At 39.5% G+C, this 19290-nt stretch overlaps 2 protein-coding genes across 2 annotated transcripts in view; one reads left to right on the forward strand and one right to left on the reverse strand.

Moving 5' to 3' along the window:
• DPY30 (dpy-30 histone methyltransferase complex regulatory subunit) overlaps window positions 1–19290 on the forward strand; it is a 937477-nt gene that overhangs the window by 765281 nt on the left and 152906 nt on the right. The window lies entirely within an intron of this gene.
• SLC30A6 (solute carrier family 30 member 6) overlaps window positions 1–19290 on the reverse strand; it is a 59279-nt gene that overhangs the window by 39729 nt on the left and 260 nt on the right. The window contains exons 2-5 of the mRNA XM_050754142.1: window positions 12194–12280; window positions 9131–9215; window positions 7888–7930; window positions 596–661 (exon numbers count right to left, since the gene is read on the reverse strand). Of these exons, the coding sequence (XP_050610099.1) occupies window positions 596–661; window positions 7888–7930; window positions 9131–9215; window positions 12194–12280 (281 nt within the window). The remainder of the gene's footprint in view (window positions 1–595; window positions 662–7887; window positions 7931–9130; window positions 9216–12193; window positions 12281–19290) is intronic.

Consider the following 19290-nt stretch of genomic DNA (forward strand, 5'->3'; position numbering starts at 1 on the left):
CTTGCTCTAGCTAAAATAAATTCCTAAAATATTAAAGAACTTAATGTGAACTTTAAATATTTGCTTTATAAAATGTAAAAAACCTAATGTGAACATTTCATTTTAATATGATTTATACCTTAAATGTTTGTTTCTTGGAAGATGCTTTTCTATCTATTTCGTTTTTTTTGAGACGGAGTTTTGCTCTGTCGTCCAGGCTGGAGTGCAATGGCATGATCTTGGCTCACTGCAACCTCCGCCTCCTGGGTTCAAGCGATTCTCCTGTCTCAGCCTCTCAAGTAGCTGGAAGTACAGGTGCACGCCACCACACCCGGATGAATTTTGTATTTTTAGTAGAGATAGGGGTTTGCCATGTTGGCCAGGCTGGTCTCGAACTCCTGACCTTAGGTGATCTGCGTGCCTCAGCCTCCCAAAGTGCTGGGATTACAGGTGTAAGCCACTGTGCCCAGCCTATCTATTTTCACTATCTGATCATCATTTCACTAAGTACGCAGCATTTATTTTCCAGGAATACTCTAGCTAGCTCTTTATTGTCTACTATAAATAATATTTTAGTAGTCATAAGTTAGCAAAAAATAAAATAATTTGAACTTACCCAAATGAATAGACAGGGCTAGGTTTCCTCATTGTTACCCAGTAACTTATTAAACATGTCATTAAACTAAGTAAAAACAAAAATAAATTTAGTGTTAGAACTAGAAGAGAACATGTGAAGAGAAATTAAGTTTTCAGAATTCCTAAGTGGTTGAAAGTTATCCATGTTTGCACAGACTAAATTAATAATAAATTACTCTAATAATTTATTAAGATAATTAATTCTAGTAGTTTACCATCTAATCATAGTGAGCATCTGAACGTGTGGTATACTTGTAAGATTTTAACATGTGAAGGAACAGAATAAAGTTATAATACATCAAGTCAGTTAAGTAGAACCTAACCTCATACTTCTACTACACAATGTTATCCACCCTAAATGGTTTCTGTAACTGAAAATGCTAAAAAATGACACATACAATTTTAACTTTGATACGCTTCATCTTTGTTAAAAGTTAAACTAAATATTAATAATACCTTGACAACATTTTGACTGAGATAAAACTATGTTCATTTTCCAAGTGTAGTAGAGAGTCCCTCTAAAACAAGTTACTACAATATGAAATTGAGGTAACAACTATCTGTGTTAGACCCAATTAAATATGTTAGTTACCTGATTAATAAAAGGCATTCTTTTTTTTTTTTTTTTTTTTTTTTTTTGAGACAGAGTCTTGCTCTGTTTCCCAGGCTGGAGTGCAGTAGTGCCATCTCGGCTTACTGAAACCTCTTCCTTCCGGGTTCAAGTGATTGTCCTGCCTCCGCCTCCCAAGTAGCTGTGATTACAGGTGTGAACGACCATGCCCAGCTAATTTTTGTATTTTTTTTTAGTAGAGATGAGGTTTCACCATGTTGGCCAGGCTGGTCTCGAACTCCTGGCCTCAAATGATCCACCCACCTTGGCCACCCAAAGTGCTAGGATTACAGGCGTGAGCCACCGCGCCTGGCTGAAAAGCCATCCTTATAATATACTCCTATCTCATGGATCTTGAAGACATCAAAGTATTTTGTAATCCCTAAATGGAAATATGAAAGGCTCCATGAAGCAGGGAGCCAAGAGTCTCTCTCCCTAGCTCACAATTCTCAATTCTCAGTTATTAACTATCCTTCATTTTTTTTCTCCATCTATAAACTTACAGCAGGAACTGGTATATGTTCTTTTTTTTAGATGGAGTCTCACTCTATTGCCCAGGCTGGAGTGCAATGGTGCAATCTCGGCTCACTGCAATCTCCGCCTCCTGGGTTGAAGTGATTCTCCTGCCTCAGCCTCCTGAGTAGCTGGGATTACAGGCATGCACCACCATGCCCGACTAACTTTTGTATTTTTAGTAGAGATGAGGTTTCACCATGTTGGCCAGGCTGGTCTTGAACTCCTGACCTTGTAATCCACCCACCTTGGCCTCCCAAAGTGCTGGGATTACAGGTGCGAGGCACCGCGCCTGGCTGGGAACTGGTATGTTCTTAACATGACCCTACTCCCTGGCCACAGCTGACTCATCCACAGACAGACACCTGATGCATGTAACCTAAGCTGGGTCAAAATGCTGCTCTGGATTTGGAAGTAGGATTTGGAACTGGAACCAAAGCATTCCAGGCTTAATTTGGCTGCTTTATTGAATGATGGAAATGCAAATCTGAAAATTTGGAGCAGTATTTATATTTCTATCCCCGGATTTGGGAGTAGGGAATGCTGGCCTACAGGAAGAAAATAGCTCAACAATGTCCACACACAGGGAACAGAGATGACAGATAAGGAGAAGTTTGATTCTTACAATGGAGCCCAGCTAAACCTCTGCCCTCAGATTCCATTAACACCCCTGAATCTGTAGAATTAAGTATCCTACACCTTTGCTCCCCCAGTATAGCTCCAGTGGAAGTCTGATGGCTGCAATCAAAAGAGCCCTAGCTAACTCCTTGAGAGTACTTCACACTCATGACAGGGTTCATATAGTGTGCTAACCTCACTTCCAATTCATGTAAGTAGCAAGAATATGGTATTTACATTGAAGTTAAGCAAATAATCTAGGTTGGTTTTGAATGGATGGATGATTTTTGAAATTGCATTGGATAAAGGCAGCCAAATGAGTTTCTGCAGTCAGAAATATACAATTAGGCTGGGCATGGTGGCGCATGCCTGTAATCCTAGCACTCTGGGAGGTCAGGGCAGGTGGATCATTTGACAGCCCAGGAGTACAAGACCAGCCTAGGCAACATGTCATGCCCTGTCACCACAAAAATATGCAAAAATTAGCCAGGTGTGGTGGTGAGTACCTGTAGTCCCAGCTACCCCAGAGGCTGAGGTAGGAGGATCGCCTGAGTCCAGGAGATTGCAGCTGCAGTGAGCCATGACTATGTCACTGTACTCAGCCTGGGTGACAGAGCAATACCCTGTCTCAAAAAAAAAAAAAAAAGAAAAGAAAAGAAAAACGAAATATACAATTGAAGCTTCAATCATTAATTTATTTATTTATGTTTTTTTTTTTGAGACGGAGTCTCACTCTGTCGCCCAAGTTGGAGTGCAGTGGCACAATCCTGGCTCCTGCAACCTCTACCTCCCAAGCTCAAGCGATTCTCCCACCTCAGCTTCCCGAGTAGCTGGGATTATAAGAGTGCGCCACCATGCCCACCTCATTTTCTGGTATTTTAGTAGAGATGGGTTTTTACCATGTTGCCCAGGGTGGTTTCCAACTCCTGAGCTCAGGGAATCTGCCAGCGTCGGCCTCCCAAAGTGCTGGGATTACAGGCGTGAGCCACCTTGCCCGGCCAAAGCTTCAATTATTAATTGTAAAATTTTTCTTTGTAAATAATACTCTATAGATGATATTTGTTACTAATAAGAAATTTGAAAAATTCAGTGTCTAAACATTAACTTTTGAAAATTTTACCCTTAAAAGTGGATAAAAATCTCTGAAACTTTTTCTACAGTTCATCACTTTTAAGAAGCACATATTTTTTCACATCTTAATACTCCTCAAATCAGGGTTAGTCTTACAACTTACAGTACATCACAGTTGAATTAGCAGCATTTTTCTTGGGGACACATAAAATAAGTATTTGTCTTAAAACTCTTAACATCTAATGTTTGATGAAATATGGTACACTAATTGAACTTACTTCCCATTACTACATAAATCTAAAAATCAGCACCCATTTATTAACAAATCATTCAATATGTTTGATTTTATTTATATGCATAAATTATTTTAATTTCCATAGTTTAATAACACCACTTTGGTATTAATGTTCTCCATTAAAATATATTTCTACACCTCTTTGTAAAACAGTAGCATTTATTAACAACAGTCTAAAATCAGATAACCACTTTCTTCTGTGTTTGGATGTTAATGAAGCTCTAAATGAATGTAAATCACACCTTTCATCTGAAACAATATATATCGATAGCTAATTCACATGGCAGATTATGAGCCTCTAAAGAAAGAAACTTCTTCAAATTAAATGAAAAGATTTTCCTTATGAACCTTAAGACATTAGGGAAACAACATTACTTTAGTTTTAAAATTTTACTATTTTTATTACCATTAGTTTATTATTATCAAATATGGTTGGGAACATTAATAATTATTCCCCAAAGTAACTTTTTTAAAGTGTATGAATGGGCTGAGTGTGGTGGTTCACGCCTGTAATCCCAGCACTTCTGGAGGCTGAGGCGGGAGGACCACCTGAGGTCAGGAGTTCAAGACCAGCCTGGCCAACATGGTGAAACCCCATCTCTACTAAAAATACAAAAATTAGCCGGGCATGGTGGTGGGCACCTGTAACCCCAGCTACTCGGAAGGCTAAGACAGGAGAATCGCTTGAGCCCAGGAGGCGGAGGATGCATGCAGTGAGCCAAGATCGTGCCACTGCACTCCAGCCTGGGTGACAGGTGAGACCCTGTCTCAAAAATAAATAAAATAAAATCCTTTTTTTTTTTGAGACAGGTATCAGTCTGTCACCAAGACCCAAGACTGGAGTACAATGGTGCAATCATAGCTCACTGCAGCCTTAACCTTTTGGGCTCAAGTGATCCTAATGCCTACTATTCAGTAAGTAGCTGGGATTACAGGTGTGTACCACCACACTTGGCTAATTTTTAAAATTTTTTGTAGAGACGAGGTTTCACTGTATTGCCCAGGCTGATCTTGAACTCCTGGGCTCAAGCGGTCCTTTCACCTTGGCTTCTCAAAGTACTGGGATTACAGGCATGAGCCACTGTGCCTGGTCTATAGGGTATCTCTCTGTCACTGAGGCTGGAGTACAGTGCTAAGATCATAGCTCTCTGCAGCCTCAAACTCCTGGGCTCAAATGTCCTCTTGCCTCAGCCTCCCAAAGCACTGGGATTACAGGCACGAGACACCACTCTTGGCTGTAACATACTTAATCTGCTTTTATTTATTTTTAAATTGGCATTTTATTTATATAATTAAAATTCAAAATTTACAAAAGAGATATATAGTGGGAAGATTTTAAATTACGTCTCCCTGCCAGAGTCTTCCTCCTTAAAGACACCTATTACTATCAGTTTCTTGTTTATCCTTCCTATGTATATTTACGCAAATATAAGCAAATGACTGTAGTGTGTGGATGTGTAAACATGTGTGTATTCTTACTCTTTCCCCCTTTTTAATGCAAATTGCAGCATACTATATACACTGTTGTATATCTTGCTTTTTCCCCTCATTAGGACCTCTAAACCATAAAATGCTTTGGCTTTGTTGTTTAAGGCTACATAATATTTAATTACATAGATAAGTGGGTTCCCTATACCCAGCAGGATCGGTTTCATCCGTTGCTAGAAATGCAAATTCTTGGGTCCTACACAAGGCCTTCTGAATAAGTAACTCTGGAAATGGAGCAACATGTATTTTAACAAGACCTTCCAAGTAATTCTGATGTATGGTCAAGTTTGAGAATTCTATGATATATATGTACCAAAATACAGGGTATACATGCCCCATAATTTATTTCATCATTCACATACTGATTGTTTCCAATCTTTTGTACTGAATAACCTCATATGCAACTCATTTTTGATCACAGGAATGTATCTGTAGCATAAATTACTAGAAAAGGAACTGCTATGTTTAAGGTTATGGGCATTTCTTCTTTTTTTTTTTTTTGAGACAGAGTCTCGCTCTGTCCCCCAGGCTAGAGTGCAGTGGCGCGATCTCGGCTCACTGTAAGCTCCACCTCCCGGGTTCACGCCATTCTCCTGCCTCAGCCTCCTGAGTAGCTGGGACTACAGGCGCCCGCCACCGCGCCCAGCTAATTTTTTGTATTTTTAGTATAGACGGCGTTTCACCGTGGTCTCGATCTCCTGACCTTGTGATCCGCCCACCTCGGCCTCCCAAAGTGCTCGGATTACAGGTGTGAGCCACCGCGCCCGGCCAGTTATGCGCATTTCTAAATTTAATTGATATTGCCAAACTGCCCTCGAGATGCTGCACCAATTTATATTCCCACCAGCAATGTATAAAAGTGCCTGTTTCCAGTCAGGACAAGTAGTTCACGCTTGTGATCCCAACACTTTGGGAGGGAAAGGCAGGAGGATCACTTGAGCCCAGAAATTTGAGACCTGCCTGGGCAACATAGGAAGACCTCATTTCTACAAAATATCAAAAAATTGGCAAATGTGGTGGCACAAGCTTGTGGTACCACTCACTCAGGAGGCTGAGTTGCATCATTTGAGCTCAGGAGGTAAAGACTGAGGCTACAGTGAGCCGAAGTCAACCCACTGCACTCCAGCCTGAGCAAAAAGAATGCCTGTTTAGCCAAAACAACCTTGAAAAAGAACAAAGCTGGAATATTCATACTTCCCAATTTCAAAACCTACTACAGAGCTGCAATAATCAAGACTGATGGTACTGGCATAAAAGGACAGACATACAGATCAGTGGGACAGACCTGAAAATCCAAAAATAAACATTCAAACATTCACATTTACAGTGAACTGGTGTTTTTTTTTGTTGTTGTTGTTTTGATTTTTGAGATGGGGTCTCGCTCTGTTGTCCAGGCTGGAGTGCAGTGCCGCGATCTCAGCTCACTGCAACCTCTGCCTCCCAGGTTCAAGCAATTCTCCTGCCTCAGCCTCCCAAGCAGATGGGACTACAGATGCCCACCACCATGCCCAGCTAATTTTTGTATTTTTAGTAGAGACAGGGTTTCACCATATTGACCAGGCTGGTCTCGAACTCCTGACTTTGTGATCCGCCCTCCTCAGCTTCCCAAAGTGCTGGGATTACAGGCATGAGCCACTGCGCCCAGCCGAATAAAGCCATCTTTTTAAAAACAAAAGAGCACGTGTTTCCCTAACACACTCAATAACACAGCTATACTCAAATCTTTTAATCTTTCCCAACGTGACAGGCAAAACAGCATCTCGGAGTAATTTTAATTTGCATTTCTCTTACTGTTAGTGAAGATGAGCAACTTTTCATAAGTGTCATTTATAGTTCCTGTTCTGTAAACTCTCGTATGTATTATAAATTTTTTTTCTTACTTTTCTTTTATTGGGCCTTCGTCTTATTAAATTGTAGGGCCCTTCAAATATTAGCAAAATTAGTCCTTTGAGGTATGAATTGCAAGTATCTTCTCAGGTTACTCTCTGTTTAAGGTGACATTTGCTACCTAGAGTTTTTAACTTTAATATAATCAAATTTATAAATGTTTTGTTTTTTTGTTTTTTGAGACTGAGTTTTGCTCTTGTTGCCTAGGCTGGAGTGTGGTGGCACAATCTCGGCTCACTGTAACCTCCGCTTCCTGGGTCCAAGCGATTCTTATGCCTCACCCTCCCAAGTAGCTGGGACTACAGGCACAAGCCACCATGCCTGGCTAATTTTGTATTTTTAGTAGAGATGGGGTTTCACTACGTTGGCCAGGCTGGTCGTAAACTCCTGATCTCAAGTGATCCACCCGCCTTGGCCTCCCCAAGTCCTGGAATTGCAGGCGTGAGCCACCCCACCCAGCCTCTAATTACTGTTATGTCTCTAATTATTGTTGTTTGTGTGTTTGTTCTATGTTGATAATTTTACTTATTTAGATTACTTTCCTTTAAGCAAAGAAAACTTCTTCATAATCTACTTTTTCTCTCCATAGACTTGCCTGTTCTGGACATTTCATATAAATGAAATCATACAATATGTGGTCCTTTATGACTGTCTTCATAGTATAATGTTTTTATTGTTTTCTTATACGATATCAGTAGCTGCTGTTTTTATTGCTGAATTGTATGGCTATACCACATTTCTACCAAATTCCTTATTGGCTCCAAAACATTAAGATTTCCTAAAAACTTACCTAAAAAGATCAAAAATGGTCAGGTAAGTATAGGCAGTTAAAGCTGCAAAACAACCAAAAAAATGATTAAAATATTACTGACCCCTCTAAAAAAATACAGCAAGTCACCCAAATTATTTCTACCAGGGGTATCCATCACCAAAAAAACTTTTGAGTCACTGGCCAACCTGATATATTGCCAGTTATCTAGTAAATTTGATCAATACATGTAGCCAAAGTTGGTTGGTAGAAAAGCTTACCTCCCAACCTGATTTCTCCATTAGGAAAAATGAAGTAATGAATGTTAAAAAGCCCTGTGACCATTTTTCTGCCTGCTTCTGTAATCTCAGCACTATTTCAAATGTATTGTTTGAACAACAGAACAAAGGAACAATGCATTAAAAAACATAAAAAGTTAAGATACAAGAAAAAATTACAGAATTCCCTTTTTAAAGAAAAGCCAACAAACCTCAAAATCTAACTTATAAACTGTATAAACTAAAGTTTTAATCTATTACATTAAAAACAAATCTCCAGCTGGGAGCGGTGGCTCACACCTCTAATCCCAGCACTTTGGGACGCCGAGGTGGGCGGATCATGAGGTCAGGAAATTGAAACCATCCTGGCCAACATGGTGAAACCCCATCTCTACTAAAACTACAAAAATTAGCTGGGCCTGGTGGTGCGTGCCTGTAATCCCAGCTACTTGGGAGGCTGAGGCAGGAGAATCGCTTGAACCAGGGAGTCGGAGGATGCAGTGAGCCAAGATTACAGCACTGCATTCCAGCCTGGCAACAGAGTGAGACTCCATCTCAAAAAAAAAAAAAACCAAAAAAACAAAAAAAAAAACAAAAACAAATCTCCAAATAGATTTAATGATTTTTTTTTTTTAAATAACAGTTTATTTAAAATGAAAATGGCCAGGCATTGTGGCTTACACCTGTAATCCCAGCACTTTGGGAGGCCGAGGTGGGTAGATCGTTTGAGCTCAGGAGTTTGAGACCAGCCTGGGCAACATGGTGAGACCCCATTGCTACTTTAAAATATATTTTAAAAGGAAAAAACTTTAAAAAAAGAAAAGATACAATGTTAACAAATGAACAAAATTTTATAGCTTACAAGGAAGTTTTAAATATATTCCCTTATTTAAATCATTTGAGTTAAATACATTTCAGAATATATTCTATATAAGATATACCTTTATTTCCAATGAGAAAAACAAAAGTGAAAATAACAACTCCATAAAAATACAAAGGTGACATACCTATACTATTAGTAGAACTGCACCACATAAGCAGGAAGCCAGTACATATCAAGTTTATTACACCAAAGAGCAGTATCTTCCAGGACTGTGAAAATAAAAATCACTCTTATGTGTACACAAGTGATAAATTTCACAAGGTCTGCTCAAGTTGCTATAATTTATACTCTGATATTCAAAGGAATAAACATAACTTCCTTCAAAAAGTCTGTGTCACACATCTACCAAAAGTGTCATCAGCTAAGTTATAGTATACAAATTTAAAGGAATAATTCCAGAAGGAGAGTTGTTCAAGAGAAAATAAATTCTGACATAGAAATTCTCAAATAGTTGAGAAAAATACATATACATATGCATATTGTCTCTATAGGTACATATTATAGAAACAATGATGAAGCAAATGGGGCAAAATGTAAGCAACTGGTGAATCTGAATAAAGGGCATAATGATGTTCCTAAAAGTTACTAATCTTGTCCAGGTGCAATGGCTCACGCCTGTAATCCCAACACTTTGGGAGGCTGAGGCGGGTGAAGGTCAGGAGTTCAAGACCAGCCTGGTCAACATGGTGAAATCCCATCTCTACTGAAATAAAAAATCAGCCAGGCATGGTGGCAGGTGCCTGCAATCCCAGCTACTTGGGAGGCTGAGACAGGAGAATCGCTTGAACCAGGGAAGCGGAGGTTGCAGTAAGAGGAGATTGTGCCACTGCACTCCAGTCTGGGCGACAGAGCAAGACTGTCTCAAAAAAAAAAAAAAAAAAAAAAGAAAGTACTGACCTTGGCTGTTCAACATCAATCAAGTAAGATGAGACATAAGGAAAGATCTTGATTTTGGCAACACAGAGGTTTTTGGTTACCTTGTAAAAGCTGTTTACATAAATTAGTGGGGACCAGTGCCAAACTGGTATGTGTTTAATAGAGATGGGGAGAAGAGAAGGTGAATACAGTGTACTGACAAGTCGTTCAAGGAGGTTTGCTACAAAAGGAAGCTGAGAAATGAAGCAGCCCTGAGAGTGGAACTTATAACATGTAATTACGATGCAAGAAAGAGAATGATGCAAGAAAAACAATGATGCAAGAAACAGAACAATTATACGAACATCATCTTTCAGTAGGTAACAAGTGAAAGAACTGGCTTTATAGAGGATAACTGAAAGCTTGTCCAGAGAAATAGGAGGGAAGGCAGAGTGATGGCTGATGTGCTAATGACAGGATGTAGAAGTTTTCTTCTGATTACTTCTTTTACCTTGGTGAAACAGGAAGCAAGATCATTGGCTTAGGGTGAGGATGAAGATGGTATTAGAAGCTTGAGGATAGAAATGAAAGAACATGGTATGAAATAGCCATCTAGGAAATTGGAAAATTGAATGAACGAAGGAAGTATAGAATGAAAGAAATACAGGCAGCACTAATGGTCTGTCTGATCATGAATTCAAAGTGAGACCAGTTGCATGGTTTTGTTTCTCTCAGGTTACATTCAGTTGCTTAGATGCAAGTAGAGAGTAGAAAGAAAGTGAACTTGGCTGGGCGCAGTGGCTCACGCCTATAATCCCAGCACTTTGGGAGGCCGAGGCAGGCGGATCATGAGGTCAGGACATCGAAACCATCCTGGCCAACATGGTGAAACCCCATCTCTACTAAAACTACAAAAATTAGCTGGGCCTGGTGGTACGTGCCTGTAATCCCAGCTACTTGGGAGGCTGAGGCAGGAGAATCGCTTGAACCCGGGAGGTGGAGGTTGCAGTGAGCTGAGCTCATGCCACTGCACTCCAGCCTGGGCGGCAGAGCAAGACTCCGTCTAAGAACAGAACAGAACAGAAAAGAAAAGAAAGTGAACTTAATGAAGATTGGGGATTTTCCAGGAATTAAGACAGAGGGAAGGGGAGCACAAAAGAGCTGAGAGTATATAAAAGAAAATGATACCAGCTGGGAGTGGTGGTGTACACCTGCAATCCCAGCTACTCAGGAGGCTGAGGCAGGAGGATCCCTTGAGCCCAGGAGTTCAAGACCAGCCTGGATAATATAGCAAGATTCCATCTCAAAAAAAAAAAAAAACAAAAAGGAGGGAAATGATAATGATGGAGCATAGAATCTAAGCTGGATAAGGAAGCAAATGAAGATAAGGGAGTTGAAAAATAGTGAAAATATGGCAGAGTTTCAATTGGACTGCCCGTTGGTACTGCTTATTATTGTTTCATTGAAGCTGGCTTTACTTAAAAGTCATCAAATATTTACTGGATGCTTATATTGTACTTCTATAAAAAGGTGAGCAAAATAGAGATAGTCAGTTCCCTAAGAGAATTTATCATTTAGACAACAATGAGAAGCATGAAACACAGTAACTAGAAGGTATACATTGGTGGCCTAAAAGGATGGCAATTACATCTTTTTATTTACAGTCTCAAAACATGACATATTTTTCTTGCCCTACATTAAAAATGAGAAAACATGGGCCAGGTGCGGTAGCTCAGGCCTGTAATCCCAGCACTTTGGGAGGTGGAGGTGGGCAGATCACCTGAGGTCAGGAGTTCGAGATCAGCCTGACCAACATGGAGAAACCCCATCTCTACTAAAAATACAAAAAATTAGCCGAGCGTGGTGGCCCATGCCTGTAATCCCAGCTACTTGGGAGGCTGAGGCAGGAGAATCGCTTGAACCCGGGAGGCAGAGGTTGCGGTGAGCCCAGATCATGCCATTGCACTCCAGCCTGGGCAACAAGAGTGAAACTCCATCTCAAAAATAAATAAATAAAAGAGAAAACATGGCTTTAGATTGGATCCATTTAATTTTTTGAAAACGTAATAACCAAAAGCAACCACAAAACCATTTTTCTTTAAAACAGTTCAGAATTAGAATCAAAACTTTAACAGAAGATTCCTACCAAAGCAAAACAATTTAACACCAAACGACTGCAATTTTACACTAAAAAAACACTTTTCCAACATAGAAAAATGAAAACAGTGTGGTGGGATCAGGAGTGATTTCTATTTGCCTTAAAAATTATCTTTCTTCAATGTTATAATGTTGTTTGTGCAATAATTAAAATTGGGGTTAAGGAATAACTTACCCTTCGGTCAGCTGCTACAAGTCTAAATTCCCGTAACAACTTGCCAAAAAAGGATCTTTGTGGTTTTCGAAAGAGATGAATTGTCCCCTTTCAAACAAACAATATACAAATCAGCATTTAAATATTTAATCATCTTCTGAGTTCCTATGATATGATATAGTGGTTCCTATGCTATGGTATGAGATAGTGGTAATAATAACCAATATTTATTAAGTACTCAATATACACCAAGCACTTATTCTAGATACTTTATGTGTATTTATGGATTGAATATTCACAATAAACCTATGTGGGTGGAGACAACTTTTAGTAAGCCATCCAAAGTCAAAGAGCTAGTAAATGGCTGAGCAGAAATCAAAACCAGGCTTTTTAGCTCTAGACCACACTCTATTTTTAAATGGATAAGGCAATTTGAACCAAAAAAGAAACAGTTTGCCAAACAGCTCTACTGGAAATTTCTACTGAAAATTCACCTAATTAAAGCTATATATGTGGCAGTGCTTGGGGCTCATGCCTGTAATCCCAGCACTTTGGGAGGCCGAGGCAGAGGGATCACTTGAGGCCAGGAGTTCATGGCGAAACCCCATCTCTACTAAAAATATAAAAATTGGCCGGGTGTGGTGGTGCACACCTGTAATACCAGCTACTCAGGAGGCTGAGGGATGAGAATCTCTTGAGCCTGCGAGGTGGAGTTTGCAGTAAGCCAAGATCGCGCCACTGCACTCTAGCCTGGGTGACAGAGTAAGACTGTCTCAAAAAGAAAGCAAGTTCAGGCAACTATTATAGTAAAACACCTGAGATTCTCTCTTAGGCATTCAGTCAAAGTATCTGACACCCTGGCTAGTCTCCCTGGCCCCTGCTAGTATACAGTTTGGGGATAGTAAAGATAGGGCTCACCAATGAGAGAGAAGACTGAGGCGATTTACCACCCAAGTTTAGGAAATCATATGGGAAAGCCTTAGCAGAAAGGAGAGTTCAAACACATATGAGAAATTAACTTATGAGAAAGGCAGTATCCAATATCAGTGGGAGAAAATATGAGCCAGTCAATAAATGGTATTTTAATCAAGGTAATGTTTCACTCTTACCATACTCCTTACTCTAATTTATTATTTTGAAAATTAAAATACAGAATTACAGAGTACTTGATTGAAGAAAGCCTAGATGTATTATTTTATAATCTGGGATTTGGGGGAAGCCTTTTTTAATAGGACATAAAAACCAAGAAGCTCTAAAGGAAAAAAATTGATTGATTTTACTATATAATTTCATGGCCAAATGTAATATCCTAACGGGGGAAAAAAGATTTAAGGTCAAACTGTGAAAAAAAAAATTGTAATTCACAACAGACAATAGGCCAATTTTCTCTATACACGATGAGCTTCCACAAATTATTTTTAAAAAGATAAATAACCCAGTTTTAAAAATTACACATTTATAAAGCTGGCCAAATCAATACCTGCTCATTATTCACATTTGCGACTTTGTATTGTTAATGTGAAATCATGATTTCTGTTGATACTTTAAAAATAAAAATGGTATGCCTCTCCCTATACACAGTCACATCCATCTCTTGAACCTCAGTTCCAGCTGCTTTTGAGGAAGACAGTCTGATTTTAAACATAGGCTACACAGCAAACAGGATATTCACTCTACTGCAGTCTCATCCTGCGGCGAAGGAGTGAATATCCTGTTTGCCGTATTAAAAATCAGACTGTCCCAAATTTGGTGAAAACCATTCCTGTCATTTTTCTATGATGTAGTACTGATAATGAGGCAGAAACTTATGTCTATGAAGAAGGCAAAAAACGGTACTTTAAGTGTGTGCTATAATGAATCGAATTTGTGATGTCTACTGGTAAGAACGGGAATAGTGCCAAAAGATCTGATTACTAATTGTTTCAGTTATCATTCAAAAATACTTAGCCTTTTTTTATGCTGAAAATTTGGCATGGCCCTATTAATTTTTCTGGTGTAGGTTTCCAAAAGCAAAACCCTATAGCTACTTTTAAAGAGAATATTTTGTCATTCCAAAAGAAAGTATCATTACAGGGGGAAAAAAATCCTTCACAATTTTAAATGGCTCATACACAGTAATTTGATTGCTAAGTGCCACAAACATAAATTTTTGGATTTGAATTTTAATGAAATACTTTCCTAGATGGTAAAAGCCACAATCACTATACCAACCTTATTACATTTCTACCTCACTAAAGTTGGTCAATTTGACTCAAACACTGAAGCCCCAGAAAGCAGTGAAACTGAGGTATTAAAAAATTATAAATGTAGGCCGGGCGCGGAGGCTCATGCCTATATCCCAGCACTTTGGGAGGCTGAGGCGGGCAGATCACGAGGTCAGGAGATCGAGACCATCCTGGCCAATACGGTGAAACCCCATCCCTACTAAAAATACAAAAATTAGCCGGGCGTGGTAGTGGACACCTGTAGTCCCAGCTACTCAGGAGGCTGAGGCAGGAGAATGGCGCGAACCCGGGAGGCAGAGCTTGCAGTGAGCTGAGATTATGCCACTGCACTCCAGCCTGGGTGACAGAGTGAGATTTCGTCTCACAAAAAAAAAAAAAAAAAAAAAAAAAAAAACATACATATATATATATATATATAAATGTAAAAAACTTTCAAATCCAATGCAAGCATGATTTTCCTACATAGCATCTAGAGAGCAATTAAGTGGTTATAAGGAGGGATAACTCATTTCTTCAAAGCTTAGGCATCATTAGTTGCATTATGCTGAGACTCAGGAAAAGCAGGAAAAAAGGCCAAGCACTAGATATTTGGCATAAGAAAAACAACAGTAGAGTGTTGATAATTGTTGATGCCACGTGACAGGTACAAGGGGGCTCATATTATGGTCTCTCTACTTCTGTGTATGTATAAAAATTTTCATAATAGAAAGGTGAAAAAAGTAAAAATAAAGCACCAGAAAAATGTTACCATTTTTATATCCAAATAAAGACCACTGTGTGTGTATAACCTGACAGCTAAGCTAATCCAGTTTTAAAAGAATATGCTATTTTCACTTTAGATGTTAATAAATGTTAATATTAATAAATATATTTTTTTCTTGGCTGGCCATAGTGGCTCATGCCTGTAATTCCACCACTCTGGGTGGCTGAGTCAGGAGGATCACTTGAGCCCAGGAGTTCAAGACCAGCCTAGGCAATATACTGAGACCCTGTCTCTACAAAAAATTGAAAAGAAAAAAATTAGCTAGGCATGGTGGTACACGGCTGTAGTCCCAGCTACTCAGGACGCCAAGGTGGGAGGATTGCATGAGCCCAGGAAGTCAAAGCTGTAGTGAGCCAGGATCACACTTTACTCCAGCCTGGGCCACAGAGCAAGACCCCATCTCAAAATAAATAAATAAATAAATAAATAAATACACACACACATATGTATAAATATTACATATGTGTATGTACATATGTATATATATTCTTAAGGAATTACGTGTGAGATATTTTGGTTCCAAAGATTTAAAAAATTCTCCTTAATACTGTTATTTTTGGACATCTTCTGTTTAACCCTAGCCGACTTTAAGTTTCAGGTTAAGAGAATCAACAAGGTTTCTAAGAGGCAGAAGGCCACTTCTGATGCCATCCTGACAATGAAAATAAAACAAAAATCCTAATGCTCATATCACTCTTCCTATAATTATATTGGCTCTCCATTGCTATCAGAATAAACTCCAAATTTTACAACCAGAATTTCCAGGTTTTCAATGACTTAGCCTGTTTCTTTCCAGTCTTACCTCTTACTCCACATAGAAACCCTCAACTTCGGTTAAACTGGTCTACTCTTTGTCTCATTACACCGCTCTTGCGTGAAAAAGCCAGATCTGTCTAACCCAAGCTCTTATTCATATAATGAGAAACAAGTACTAGATTAAGAGTATTAGAGTGGGGCACAAAGTACTTAGTTTCATGTTTCACTTCTTTTTTTTTTTTTTTTTTGAGACGGAGTCTCGCTCTGCCGCCCAGGCTGGAGTGCAGTGGCCGGATCTCAGCTCACTGCAAGCTCCGCCTCCCGGGTTCACGCCATTCTCCCGCCTCAGCCTCCCGAGTAGTTGGGACTACAGGCGCCCGCCACCGCGCCCGGCTAGTTTTTTGTATTTTTTTAGTAGAGACGGGGTTTCACCGTGTTAGCCAGGATGGTCTCGATCTCCTGACCTTGTGATCCGCCCGTCTCGGCCTCCCAAAGTGCTGGGATTACAGGCTTGAGCCACCGCGCCCGGCCCATGTTTCACTTCTTAAATGAAGTCTTCCTAGATCATTCCAAACTGTAGTGTTTTTTTTAATGCCACTTATTTTGCATTAATCAAAGTATAGCCTTCAACTTGTTGCGTTGCTTTATAATTTAGTAACTTCACTACTGACAAAGGCTATTTTTCTTTATATTTTGTTTTTATATATTCATATTTTAATATCATATATTTATATTATTTATATTTTCCAAGAAAGCACTGTTTTCACATAGCATATTCTTTTTTTTTTTTTTTTTTTGAGACGGAGTCTCGCTCTGTAGCCCAGGCTGGAGTGCAGTGGCCGGATCTCAGCTCACTGCAAGCTCCGCCTCCCGGGTTCACGCCATTCTCCGGCCTCAGCCTCCCAAGTAGCTGGGACTACAGGCGCCCGCCCCGCCCTCGCCCGGCTAGTTTTTTGTATTTCTTAGTAGAGACGGGGTTTCACCGTGTTAGCCAGGATGGTCTCGATCTCCTGACCTCGTGATCCACCCGTCTCGGCCTCCCAAAGTGCTGGGATTACAGGCTTGAGCCACCGCGCCCGGCCTCACATAGCATATTCTTAAACACAAAACCTTTTTCTCAATATTTTATTTTAAAATACTTATTTTAAAAAATAAACCTTAAAAAATGTTTCCCTGCATGACTAATACTAATGTTTCAAGCATAAAGATATAGTGCCATAGGTTTTCAGTGCTTTATAAAATAGATGTTTTATTTGTATTTTTCTTTGTATTTTCTAAGAAAGTACTGCTTTCACATAGCATGTTCTTAATAAACACAAAACCTTTTCTCAATATCCTTTAAAATAAACCTTAAATACTGTTTCCCTGCATGACTAATACTAACGTTTCAAGCATAAAGATACAGTGCTATAGGTTTTCAGTGTCTTATAAAACAGATGTTTACTGACAACTTCCTCTGGGCCAGGCACTATACAAAGCTCCGGGAATACCAGAGTGAAACACATAGGTCCTGCTCTCAATGAGCTTACAGTCTAGAAAGTGAGAAGGACAAATAAATACACAATTTTAACACAGTCTGTAAGGATTACAGATGTTAATGGTAAAAAGCACAAGAGATTCAAGCTTTACTTTATTAAATTAGGGCTGTGAGTTAATGAAGGTGTACAACCTGAAAGACCTCTGAATTTTAAGTCTCTTGTCCCTTTACCTTCAAATCCCTTCAAATCATCAGTATTATAGGCAAGTTTCTATTGTATGCATTCGTTTTGTGCAGCTTTATGTAACAAAACTGGTGTGTGTGTGTATGTATAAAAGCACAAGGTACCACCAGAGCACAAAGGAGAAGCAACTAACAGTATACTGGAACATGGGGGAAAGGCTCATGAAAAATAGTTAAGGATATATAAGGGTTATTCTGATAAGGACAGCCGGTAGAGGACAGGGAACAATTCAGGCGGATGGAAAAGCATATGCAAAGTTGGTACAAAGGCTCAATTCATACAGCATGATTTGCAAGCTATTCACTGTGGCTGAAATACGGATGTTACATACGTGTATGCATTAAAAAAAAAAAAAAAAGGGGCTGTGGCCGGGCACACTGGCTCACGACTGCAATTCCAGCACTTTGGGAGGCAGAGGCGGGAGGATCACCTGAGGTCAGGAGTTCGAGACCAACCGGATCAACACGGAGAAACCCCATCTCTACTAAAAATACAAAATTAGCCAGGTGTGGTGGTGCATTCCTGTAATCCCAGCTACTCGGGAAGGTGAGGCAGGAGAATCGCTTGAACCCGGGAGGCGGAGGTTGTGGTGAGCTGAGATCGCGCCATTGCCCTCCAGCCTGGTCAACAAGAGGGAAACTCCATCTCAAAAACAACAACAGCAACAACAACAAAAGAGGCTGTAAAAGTAAGAAGCTTGATAATGAGTGGCTTCGCATGCCATGCTAAACAGGACTTTATCTTGAGTGCTACAAAAAAAAAAAAAAAAGAAAGAAAGAAAGAAAGAAAAAATTTGAGTAAGGGAGTGATGTAGTCAAATTTTAGAAATATAACTCTGGCTACAAGCTACACAATGGTGAATGTTTTGAAAAAGAGCATAACTGAAGGCTATTTGATCATTAGCCAAAAAGGGTAAACTTTTACCCATTTTCTGTGTGCAAAAGGATTACAGAAAATTTACATAACATAGTGTGAATAAGACATTTTCCCGACCATATCCACTTATGTAAAAAACTTAGTACAGTGACAAAAGCTTAGGCACAGAAATGTGGTCTCTTTCATACGTAGGTTATCAATAAGTACTCCATGAATTTTTCTAATAAATGCATTTTCAAAAGGCACACACCACTCTGACACTTGAAATCCCAACCAACTGCTTATTTTTAAATAAAGTTCATAGCTATATATTTGAGCTTTAAAGGTAAACAGTGACCAATTCTAACAAATTTGAGAGAAAACACCATATCCCAACAGCCATTACGTCTACTGGGTCTTCCATTAGTTTCTACAAACGCAGAAACAAAGCAGCAATAAGACGTCCTACCAACACCTTGACTTTCTGTAGTTACTCCGCTTATGAAAGTTGCTGCCGTAATCAGGCTACTTAATATTTAGTAAAGCCAAATTGCAGAGTGAGGCGTCTGCCTTAAAACCCTATTAATAACCTTCTTTATTTCCGCTGGCGTTATCGCCACTGCTCTAACAATCACTATTAGAGTTGTTGCTGTGGACTTGTTTTCAGATCTTTTGTTAGTGGTCTAGTTGTTGACGCTGGCAAAGACTTTTATTACATTAAAGAAATCTAGGCAGAGAGAAGTCAGAAACTCGCCAGGAGCTGAAAGCTCGGCCTGCAGCGAGGCCTGGTTCGGGAGC

The sequence above is a fragment of the Macaca thibetana genome, chromosome 13, assembly GCF_024542745.1.
Source record: "Macaca thibetana thibetana isolate TM-01 chromosome 13, ASM2454274v1, whole genome shotgun sequence".
NCBI lineage: Eukaryota > Metazoa > Chordata > Mammalia > Primates > Cercopithecidae > Macaca > Macaca thibetana.